We start from the raw sequence: 11,213 nt of genomic DNA, 5'->3' as shown, positions 1-11,213 counted from the left end.
CACTACAAAGCGTCTTGTCTAATGGATTGTGAAAAGGAGAGAACACTATAGCCACAAACTTCCGAGTTCCGAACGGACTTGTATTTCCTTTTCTTTTCAATCACGAGTACATACCAGCTCAAGGAAAGGTTAAAGTGGCTTTATCCTATCAATGGATTTTTTAATAATGGAACTGATTTGCTTGATTTTTGTTATTTTCATTAACTTCATGGAGGAGGATATGTGGCTCTCGGGTGCCATACACCCCTATATGAATATAGCATTAAAAACATATTAGAAAATTTTAAAAAATTCCAAAATTTTGGGATATGAAACTAGAGTGCCCATAGTACACACGTGTTCAGTTTCATGGGGGAATGGTGCCTCTGGAATGCAAATAAAAAGACAAAAAAATGTATGTGTAGAAAAAAATTGAATGTAACATATGTCAGACCATCATTCATACGCCAAGATGCCACAGACACCCATTCCGCACAAAATTGTACACAAGCACTCGGGTTTTTTCAGATATTTTTAAAATTTCCAAATATTTTTTAACGCTATTTGGGTGTGTGGTACCCAAGAGCTGCAATGCATTTTCCTTAACATCATGTATTAAACTATTAGAATTGTAGATTTATCCATGAGATGCATCTGATATTATTGTGAACCACGTGACTCATAAAACTCACTGACAGGTGTTCACATTAATGTGCAGGTGTCAATTTTAACTCATGGTTTAGAATACAGTTAGCCCGTTAACATTGTTAGGTGTAGTTGATTTATTAATTTAACACTTGTCTTTGATTATTATTTACACTAAACTAAATGACCTCTAGATTAAGCCCACTAAAACAAGGACAAACTCATAAGTTTGACATGCTAAACTATAACCAACTAACTAAACAGACCACACACCTGACAAGCTAACCTAGCGTTAACATGCGTTCTAGACAGACCGGCAACATACTGGATGATCCTCATCAGGCAGAGGAGAGAAATTTTAGAATCAGAAAAACATAGAAAAGAGAGCAATGTCTTGTACATAGGAAAGAGAGCAATGTCTTGTTGTACGGTTCAAGACAAGAATTTCGCATGACAAGAATCATCCATCGTGTCAAAAACCCTAAAGCGCATAGGAAAGAGGGAAAAGTACTTCACACTAACAAGCGCGACAAGCCACTTAGGCACAAACATGGCCGTTGTACATACGGTTGCATCCTTGTATAGGCCAACACAAGTTCATGTGAAGATTTTAAGAAAGATAGGAGAGAAGGATGTTCATGTGAAGATTTTAAGAAAGATAGGAGAGAAGGATGACCAGTAATAGATGCAAAGATAGCACTGATTCCATCCGATTTAAACCATAGGCTAAGGGGGATGTAAAATGGTAGGGCACCTATTCTAACCAGTTGGCAGTAAGGTCAACTCAAACGGACCCACAAAATGTGTCCCTGCATTGGAGTTACCTTAAGGTGGGGCATTCTATCAGTACTACCAAACTTTTTGGCAAATTGGTCAGGGCATCCAAAAGAGAAAGAGATGGGCATTCGTCGTTGAGTCGTTCACACAAATAACACACAAGGACACCACTAAAGACCATTTTAATCTAATCGATATATTTCTACTCCAACCGAGCGCACCGCACACTAATCTCGTCCCCTCCCACAGGGGTTGGGTGTGCACTAAGACATAGCAGAAACTATATTAATTATCATTTTAACAACCAAATCAAGCAATCAGCATAAGAGAAACAAAAAATACTACAAATAACTTAAATGATGCCTACACATACTAAATCACAACATGGCTTCAAGCAACTCCTAAACTAGCATGGTTTAGGGTTGTACTGTGATAATGTCTGGTCGTGCAAAGAAATGGGTTCAACTAACGACCATCCTAAAGCATTGACATGAGAGCTAATTCTAAATCACAAATATTGAAGTTCTAATATTCTTTATGCGCGCTACCACATCACGTAGCTCCAGGAGAGGAGGTAAAGGACATACCAACGCCATCGCTGAAACCACCATGGCATGGCACGGCAGGGCGTGCGCACCACAACGGGAGCAACGGGGCCGAGTCTTCGATCATCAAAGCAATACTTCCGCCACACAAAAATATCAAAATGAACAAGGTTAAGATTTAAATGATGTGGTAGCACCCTAAATTATGTGTCACCTCACTAGACTAAATCACCAATTATGCTAGACTAAATCGCCAACTATGTCGTGGGGTTTAATCTAAGTGAAAACAAGGGGAGGAGGTAAAGGACATACCAGCGCCAAAGGTATGTAGGAGAAAAGATATTTTGATTCACGAATGAAGGGAAGCGGGCCCGCACTGCCAGCCAATTCCTCCTTTCCTCTCATTTCTTCTTTTTATTAATTCCTTGCTTTCTTCACCGAGGGAGGGGGAGGTTCTGAAGCAAAAATATACTCTCAAGCTGATTATAACTTCAAATTTGTACAAACAAAATGGAAGGCAGATGATAATAATACTAGTAGTACGCAGTACAGAAAAGCACCCTACCCCTGGGTAGGTAGGTATATTACAACTTTTATTTATTTACTTATTTATTTATTTACTTATAGCATACTAGTACACAAACAGCAGCAGCAACAACAAATAGTACAATTAGGCAACCAACTTGTGTAGTGTTTGGGAACAAGTTGTAAACAGATTAATAATGAGCATGTGTTTTCACATACTGCAAACAGGTATAAATGTCCAAACCGCGTAGTACAAACAAATCAAGGAGAACATCTAGCAAGAATGCAGATTAATTATGAGCATATGCTTTTACAGATTGCAAACACTAACATCTAGCGAGAACGCAGATTAGTTATGAGCATATGCTTTTACAGATTGCAAACATGTCTAAAACTACATACAGCCAACTACAAAAAAAATCAGGGAGACAAAATGCTTACATCTAGTGAGAATGGGAACATGTCGAGCAGGTATCAACAGATAGATAGATAGATACCCAAAAACTCGATATAGGGCACCGGAGACAAGGAGTGATGAAGAAGAAAAAATTCCCTAGGCCAGGGGAGCAATGATCTAGACGAGCTTGTGTGTGAAAGGGAGAGCCTCAGGGATGGGATCTGCAGCAAAAGTCATAACTTAGACAGCCACACAACTATATATGAAATAAATCTAGACAAAGCTGATGTAACAACAAAAAGGGTGCACTCTGCCGGATACGACAATGGTATGATTGGTTTGATGCCAAAAGTTGGCATGCCAATATTTGGCAAATGCCAAATGTTGGCTAGTGATTGGTTGGCTACCAACTTTTCTTCTCAACCTCACAAAAAGTTGCCAACATTTGGCAAATTTTGATTTTGCCAAATGTTGGCTTGCCAAATATTGGCAGTGCCAATTGTTGGCATCAAACCAATTATGTTCCAGTTCCTACATCTTCATCCATTTGGATGTTGGCATCATAGCATGCTTTGTTTGACCATGGCATACTTTCCATGATAGAAATGGACTCTGCAGCAATACCAGCAAATGATGCTGAAATTTTTCTGACACGATATAGACAATCAGGAAGCAACAAACTTGACTGCAAAAATTTAAGGATAGGTGCAAGACAATGAATATTTTATGCAGTGTGAACAAGAAACAGTCAACTACTGTGTTGTCACGTAGATATGTAATCAAACCCAAAAAAAATCTTCACACGCTAGAAAAAAAAGTATTAGCGCGAGGAAAATGTAATGGGTGCATGGAATACAGACATTTCTGCTTCAAACATGTTAGTTATAGCACAAACAATTGTTGAATTACCAAAAAAAGGCACATGTAGCACGGTTGTATGTTGGGAAAAGAGCAGCTTGTAAGACTAAACAGATTTCTTGATTACAACTTGTTCTAAGCGGTTAGGAACACAAACAGAAGAGCCATAATCTGCAGTTTCACTTTCACAACAAGGATATAACAAACAGAATGTTGTTCTCCAGGGGTAAAAACAGTCAGAAAAGGACAAGCATTTATACCATTGTATCTACAAGGGGGAGAGTTGGATATGCACGGATCTGGTGAGGACGACCTCGTTCTGCATGGATCCGGTGACGGTGACCTCGAACTGCAGGAATCCGGCAATGAACACTTGGATGTACGGAAGGGGCGAGCAAACCCAGCAAGGTGACTCCAGATAGGCCAACGACACGCTGAAATCATGTCTGCTAAGCCCTTCAATGCAGAAATCATATCTATGATCTGCACCCAACAATGGTAGTGCGAGTATTTTAGTTGAAACCAGCTGCGTGACAAATATATGGCGAATAACCAGACAGGGTGTTGTGGTACAGGATGCGGCCAATCAGTATGTTAACCAGGAAAAAATTAATGAAATGAGGGTGATATATACACATCCAAGGTAAAATTAACTCTGCCCAGCACAATAACATGTTGAGCAATGTGTGAAGAATGGCTGACATACAGTACAAGAAAAAGAGTAGGAGAATGGATTCTGGTAGAATGTTGCATCTTCCAAATGAAGACGCTTTGCGTTTGGAGCTGAGCAATGTGTGAAGAATGGCTGACATACAGTACAAGAAAAAGAGTAGGAGAATGGATTCTGGTAGAATGTTGCATCTTCCAAATGAAGACGCTTTGCGTTTGGAGCTGGCTAGCACTTGGAAGAATCTGGAATCAGCCCAGATTTCCAAGAGATGGGTTAGTCTAAAGAATCAGCATCAATAGAGGACAGTAGAGGATCAATTAGCAACAGTAAATGATCAATCAGAGCAATATAATTGAAAGAATCTGTAATGCAAAAACCAAAACCATTGAAGATTGAAAGAATCTGTGAAGTGAGTTCACTCTCTTTCTAGATATTTTGACAGTTTTGAGTAAACACACATATTTAAGTAAGCGACCATATCCTTTATATATGCTGGCCCAAACACTCAAAAACCAAAACAATTGAAGATTGAAAGAATCTGTGAAGTGAGTTCACTCTCTTTCTAGATATTTTGACAGTTTTGAGTAAACACACATATTTAAGCAAGCGACCATATCCTTTATATATGCTGGCCCAAACACTACCCTTGAGTAACATCTCAATTAAGCACAAGTAACAAAGTAGCAGAGATGGATAAATCATAGCAGGGGTTTAGGATAATGCCCTCAAACTTGTATGTGTCAAGTATTTAGATACAAAACAGTGTCACATTTATGGAAAAAGAGGGAGTAAAAAGAAATATGAGCATAAGGTCTTTAATAACTAGACCCAAAGGTGCATGACATCACAGAGAAGATAAAAGGACTTGCATATTAAGACTGCAGTGACTAGGCTACAAGTTAATGCAATTGACACAAGTTAATACAAGCCTGATGTACTACTTTGGCTAAGAAGAAGCAGGTTTTAGTAGTACAGGAAGGAAACATTGCATTACAAATTAGTGCCATTACCACCCACACCCAGCAGAAAGTGACAGGCAGAAGTCAAAAAATATTTGTATACTAAGTGAGTCATTTTTCAAGATGGCTATCATCTTTCCTACAAGCAGCAGCCGCCAGTCTAATGCTAAATGTGAATGGAGTGGACTCGAGGACAACAAACAGGATCTGTTTCAAATGGAAATAAAATTTGAATGAATGAAACACAAGATGGCAAAATATTGAGATTACATTACAGCATTACAGTTTCATATGGTGCCAATAACCAAATATTCTATATCAGAAGTGTATGGGGTGATCATTGTGCAAGGTACACCAGCAACATTAATGGTTTATTCCTTGAGGAAAAGCTTACTGTTTGTTGTAGTTGTAAAGAGCAAAATACTGCACCTAACTTCCAGATATAAAATGCACTGGAGTTGCAAAAAAGTTGATGGTGAACTTTGACCACTGTCGATGTTACTGTGTCTGTACAAACCTTCAGGTCGTGACACACATCAAGAATTCTCAGAAGACAGCTTGGATCAGAATGAGCATCAACAAATCCTCAACGACTGAGGCATGGGTTAATATGCCAGAGATGATTCACCACATTTCTCTGTGGCGTCGTTCAGAATAACAGGAAATGCACAAGCCAGCACTTCAAATTGGAGGAGATTATAGGCCCTTGCCGTCCGCAACACACAGAGAGAGATGAAGGAATCAGATGGGTGCAACCAGCAAAAAGAACGCAGGAATCAGATGTTCTGCAGATTCCATGTCACGAGTCAGAAAATGAACAAGGTGAGAGGAAACATCATTTCTCACAAATATAATTGCTCAGTCACTAGTTTGATTTGGTCACAACTAGTGAACCAGAAATTATACACTGACATATATAAGAAGTAAAAAAGGCACATCAACTTATTAAACACTAACATATATACTAAACTAAAAGAGCAAGCTGGAAAATTGGTATAACCCAACTTATTAGTGTATATATAATTGCTCAGTCACTAGTTTGATTTGGTCACAACTAGTGAACCAGACATTATACACTGATATATATAAGAAGCAAAAAAGGCACACCAACATATTAAACACTGATATATATACTAAAGTAAAAGAGCAAGCTGGAAAATTAGTATAACCCAACTTATTAGTGTAACTGCTGGATTTCTTTCAAGACACAATTAAGCACAAGAAAATGTGGAGCAAGAAACCTGCAGTCCAAGAATGCTCCCGAACCAGGGGAAAGAAGGAAGGACGGATGGATGGATGGATGAAGAGAAGGTCGCGCATAGGGCGCCTTTTTCCTGGAAAAAAAGGAAAGCCACATAACTCACATGCCAGCACACGCATCGACAAATCATCAACATATTAGCCAAACCTAACAAGGTGGAATTAATCAGAAGCTTCCTAGGCAACGAACACTTACCGATTCGCTCTTCCACCTTTTACCGGCCGCTTTGCCGACCTGAATTAAAAAATTACTCCTGCCACGGAGGAAATAATTAGTTCCCGGATCATGATCCCATCACTCAAACCTAACAAACTAATTACTACTCATGTGCAGAGAGAAATAGAGAGCAGGAAATTTGTTCAATGTTCAAACCGAGTAACAAACATATGCATCAGGCATCCAAAGTTTTAACCATATCAAGCACAGTAGTGGATCTGAAAAATATGAGCATGTGCATTGTGTAACATACATAGACAACATAGTTACTGTAGCAACATCCCACCTTCTCAAGCACGCATTGATCACATCATCATAGTTGATGTTTGACGCGGAATGTAGATCGCAAGCAGCTTCCTCCCACTTGCCAAGCATAGCGTTAGGCATTCCATGAGTCTTGTAGACTTTTGCAGAGTCTGGGTTGATCTGAGGGAAATACATAATAGAAGGATGGGTAATCAGATAAAGAGCATCATGTCCTGCTTGCAATCAATATAACTGCTGCATACTTAACCCATCCCTTTATACTCCAGTAGAAAACTCTGCATCTAGGCCCCACACACATGTATGGTGCATGAAACAGAAGAGGACAGTAAACCAAAGCGGCAGAAGGGGAACAGAATCATCACCTCTAGAGCAGCCTTCGCATGACGGATGGCTTCTTCATTTTGATAAGCACAGATGCTGCATAGAAGAAAAGCATTCAACAACTCAGCTAGTAGGTGCTAGTCACAGGGGCAGTAATTAAATGCAGATCATCCATGAATTGTTCCAGAGAGTGGATTCATTCATCCAACATAAGGAAGCAAAAATTGACATAGGAAGTTGCCACACTAACATGGTTATTAAAGAACAACTAGGCTATAACACTAAGAGGCTTGACGAATTATTAAAGAAGAACGAAAAAAATAACATCCTTGGTTGTAAGGTAATTATGAAATAGCTAGACTATAACATTTCAGTGGAGTGTGGAAAAAAAGAGCATAATACTGGGCTGTATGTAAGGTAACAATCCAGCCATCTAGAGCAGGGTACCTTGTGGGGCGCGTTATGGTGGTGGCAGTCATGGTCGGGCTCGATGGATGTCGTCCTAGATCTCTGAACACAACAAATCATCGATGTCGTCCTAGATCTCTGAACACAACAAATCGTCGATGTCGTCCTCTTCCTAGATGGCTGCAAACAAATAAAGTAAAAAAGGCAAAATTAGCAAGATATAATCAAGTAAAAAAAGGAAAAAGTATTGGATGCCAGTAGGGACGGTTGCTAGGATAGGGCAAACCAAATCAATTCCAACTGTAAGCATTAAATCATTATAAATCCATAGCCCAGAAGAACATGACAAGACAACGAACATGTTAAGTGAAAGGACCAACAACAGCAAGTGTGATAACTAACAATGACCAAATTAATTTTTTAGTAAAGTATAGGATTCATCATATACAACAGTCTAAACATGTATCAGTAGAGCTGGATACAATTAACCATAAACCAGGATCTTGCCATCGTCGCTGTTGTCGATCTGCTTGAGCGAGCTTCCTTGGCGAGCGCCCCTTGAGGATGCAGCAGAAGGTCTGGCGTTCCCGGGCCCGTGCCGATGCCCACGGCCGGTGAAGGCGTACCGCCGACGGTGGTGTTTGAGAGGTTATGGAAGCCGTGTCTTCCCCTTCGGCCGCGACTAAAACACGCCCTCTGAAAGGACCACGATGTCGCCTAGAGGGGGGTGAATAGGCGTTTTAAAATCTTTTACGGATTTGGCTATATCCTAATGCGGAAATAAACTAAGCGGATACTTTTAAGCATAAATCCTAAATATAAATAGGCTCACTAAGTGCACCAACAACTTAGGATAAACAAGATGAGAACAACGAGGATATGACACTACTAGGAAAAGTGCTACTAGCAGCGCGGGTACCCGCGCTACTAGTATCGCGCTACAGCTAATAGTTAGTAGTAGCGTGGGTTAAACCCGCGCTACTACTAACTTTGTTAGTAGTAGCGTGTGCCACCCACGCTGCTGCTATTACGTACACGCGCTACTATTAATGAAATAGTAGTAGCATGGGTAAAAAACCAACGCTACTAGTATCCTATATACTAGTAGCGCTCAGTTTCCTCCCCACGCTACTACTAACAATTTAGGAATTAAAAAAATAAAAATTAGATGTAGTATTCATGAATGGCAATACGTCCAATGCAAAACAAACGAATGTCACTGAACCATCTCAATATTCCATTTAACATGTCACAGAACCATCTCAAGATTCGATTTAACATCAGATACACACAACCATTATCATAAGGTGGGTACCTTCCCTAGTGGTCTACCACCAACCTAAACAGACCACTTCTCTAGATGTATCTACCTAGGCTCAGAGTTCAGACGTTGGTGGACTCGAATCCTCCCTCCCCCGGACGATGGCGTCAAGGTCCTCCACACCTCGGCGACCTCCGGCGTCGAAATCACCTGGACGATCATCTGTGCGACATGGCAACCAGGCTTCACGGCGAAGTCCGTCTCCGAGTGGTTGAAGAGCACAGCGCCACCGGGTCGTGCTAGTCAGCGTCGATCACCTCTGCGCCCACGTCGCGAAAGTGAAAACTTGTTAGTACGCAAATTGCATCAGTTCAACCAAATAGTACTAGCAAACATGCACGAATAGGGAAAAGAAATTTTCTCGTTCACCTAGTTAGGTATCAACTATTTAAATAAAAAAATCAGCAACTTCTTCCTTAAATAAAAGCGGTGCTTGGTAACTGCACTTGAAAAGCTTGATAGCATATGAGATTAAGATATATAAATTTGTGTGGTCACGTCCTTGCATGTTGGAAACAATCATTGGTTAAGATTACACTCTTTTGTAGAGAAAAGAACTTTGGGCCAATCAACAACCTTTCACTTTATGCTAGCTACTTTGGATTCAAAAATGCACTTTTGAGTTAAACTCTTAGAGAGGATATTGTTATTTGGATATATTATAACCATCATGTTTGCCATTGTACATCAGATTTGACAAGTGTCTATAAAATATATTTGAAATTTGAATCACTCGTATTTGTTTGTTTACTGTACAGTTTCTTCTGATAGTTTGGTTGCTCACTTTACTACACTGTTACCCCAACAGTCGACTGAAATCCTGCCTAGTCTGTTTCCCTATTCAAGTAAAATGCTCGTCAAGTTTTACATAGCCATTGATCATCAAGCTCTTGGGTGTCTCCTAAGTCTGTTGACACAAAATCACAAGAAAAGCATTAAGAAAGAGGCCTGCTGGACTGTTTGAAATATCACTGCTGTAACAAAGATCAGATACAGGTACGAGTTCTGCATATTCTCACATGGTTTCTTCTCATGTTACTTATGCTTAGGGGATTACCTTTGTTTGTATTAAATACTCAGGACATTGATTGATTTTAGTTCAATAACCGTATGTATTGTGTTGTGCATAGATTGTGCTATGTTCATTGTGGCTAGTGGGAAATATTGTAACTAATGTTATCAATATGCTAGTGGTACAAAGAACTAATGCCGGTGATTCGAAAGTAACACGCCTAAGAACTAAGATTTCCTTCAATGTTGGTTCAACTAGATGTAAATGACATCCTTGCAAACCAGTGAGTGTTGACTTGCTACAGTGCCAAGGGTGCATTTACATGAGGACCAAAGAGAAACAGCAGCATGCATGGTCTGAATCAGTGGTTGGCAGGATCAAAACAGCAAAGAACAAATGGCACTGCTGTTATCACAGGCCTCATGTGGGAAGCTCCTTTCCGTGGTTCATATGTCCAGCCTAGCTATATCATCAAGCTTATATTTATTTATTTCTTGACCATGCATATGCAAGTAGTACTATGCAAAAAACGACAGATACAGGAAGTAGTGAGACATGTGAGGTACCAGTACTGGATGCATACGGTAAATGAATGAGTGAGGAGTGATGGTAGTGTGGTACTGACCCAGCAACCAGCTCAAGTAGCTGAGGGAATAGCTCTGATTCTCTGAGCCTGATGATCTCGGAGGTGGTGGTGTCGATGGACTGGGTGGCCACCAGCATCTTGGACTCGAGGCTCTCCATCTCCATCCCGTTCTTCTCCATCTTGAGGTAGTCCACACCCCTCACCTCCTGCTTCGTTAGCAGCCCCACCTTCTTATCATGCTCCTGCTTAAGCCCCTCGTAGCGAAAGCGTCACATAATAGTATGTGGTAAGTTTTGATGCGATAAAAGGGCAAAAATTGACTCTGCAAAGCCATGTATGCACTATTCCTATCTACATCAAAAGAAGCACAAAGATTTGTATCTTTAAAGCTGTAAAATAAAGCTGACATTTCATGATTACTTAGTGAAAGACGATGAAACAGCCTATCTTTAGTTCTTTACCATGG

At 40.1% G+C, this 11,213-nt stretch overlaps 1 protein-coding gene and 1 long non-coding RNA gene across 7 annotated transcripts; both read right to left on the bottom strand.

Annotated features, from left to right (window-relative positions):
• Positions 1–185: 185 nt before the first annotated feature.
• On the bottom strand, positions 186–8,014 carry LOC109749681 (FAM10 family protein At4g22670). 6 transcript variants are annotated; one of them, XM_073503304.1, is made up of 10 exons: positions 7,868–8,014; positions 7,462–7,516; positions 7,119–7,258; positions 6,812–6,869; positions 6,597–6,689; positions 5,873–6,140; positions 3,987–4,209; positions 2,969–3,089; positions 2,259–2,401; positions 186–2,083 (listed from the first exon to the last, which is right to left on the bottom strand). In XM_073503304.1, the coding sequence occupies exons 1-6, from the start codon at positions 7,897–7,899 to the stop codon at positions 6,132–6,134; spliced, it is 387 nt and encodes a 128-aa protein (XP_073359405.1). In that variant the 5' UTR covers positions 7,900–8,014; the 3' UTR covers positions 186–2,083; positions 2,259–2,401; positions 2,969–3,089; positions 3,987–4,209; positions 5,873–6,131. The 6 variants fall into 6 exon arrangements, with proteins under 6 accessions (XP_073359405.1, XP_073359404.1, XP_073359402.1 ...); XM_073503303.1 differs by having other exon boundaries at positions 1,861–2,083; positions 2,913–3,089; positions 5,750–6,140; XM_073503301.1 differs by having other exon boundaries at positions 1,861–2,083; positions 2,913–3,089; positions 5,750–6,140; positions 6,812–6,850.
• Positions 8,015–9,042: 1,028 nt separating this feature from the next.
• Positions 9,043–11,008, bottom strand: LOC141023328 (uncharacterized). Its single transcript, XR_012184374.1, has 2 exons — positions 10,787–11,008; positions 9,043–9,408 (listed from the first exon to the last, which is right to left on the bottom strand). It is a non-coding gene; the product is annotated as an uncharacterized lncRNA (long non-coding RNA).
• Between the last annotated feature and the right edge of the window lie 205 nt (positions 11,009–11,213).

This window comes from Aegilops tauschii, chromosome 1, assembly GCF_002575655.3.
Source record: "Aegilops tauschii subsp. strangulata cultivar AL8/78 chromosome 1, Aet v6.0, whole genome shotgun sequence".
Taxonomy (NCBI): Eukaryota; Viridiplantae; Streptophyta; class Magnoliopsida; order Poales; family Poaceae; genus Aegilops; species Aegilops tauschii.
The sequence above is the reverse complement of the archived record's forward strand: the minus strand, read 5'-3'. Positions and strand labels throughout refer to the sequence as shown.

Coding starts and splice junctions, on each gene's coding strand:
- LOC109749681 (XM_073503301.1), bottom strand. CDS start 7,899: ATGACTGCCACCACCATAACGCGCCCCACAAG. Junction 7,517..7,867: donor ACCATAACGCGCCCCACAAG/GTACCCTGCTCT, acceptor TCTTCTATGCAG/CATCTGTGCTTATCAAAATG. Junction 7,259..7,461: donor ATGCGAAGGCTGCTCTAGAG/GTGATGATTCTG, acceptor TATTTCCCTCAG/ATCAACCCAGACTCTGCAAA.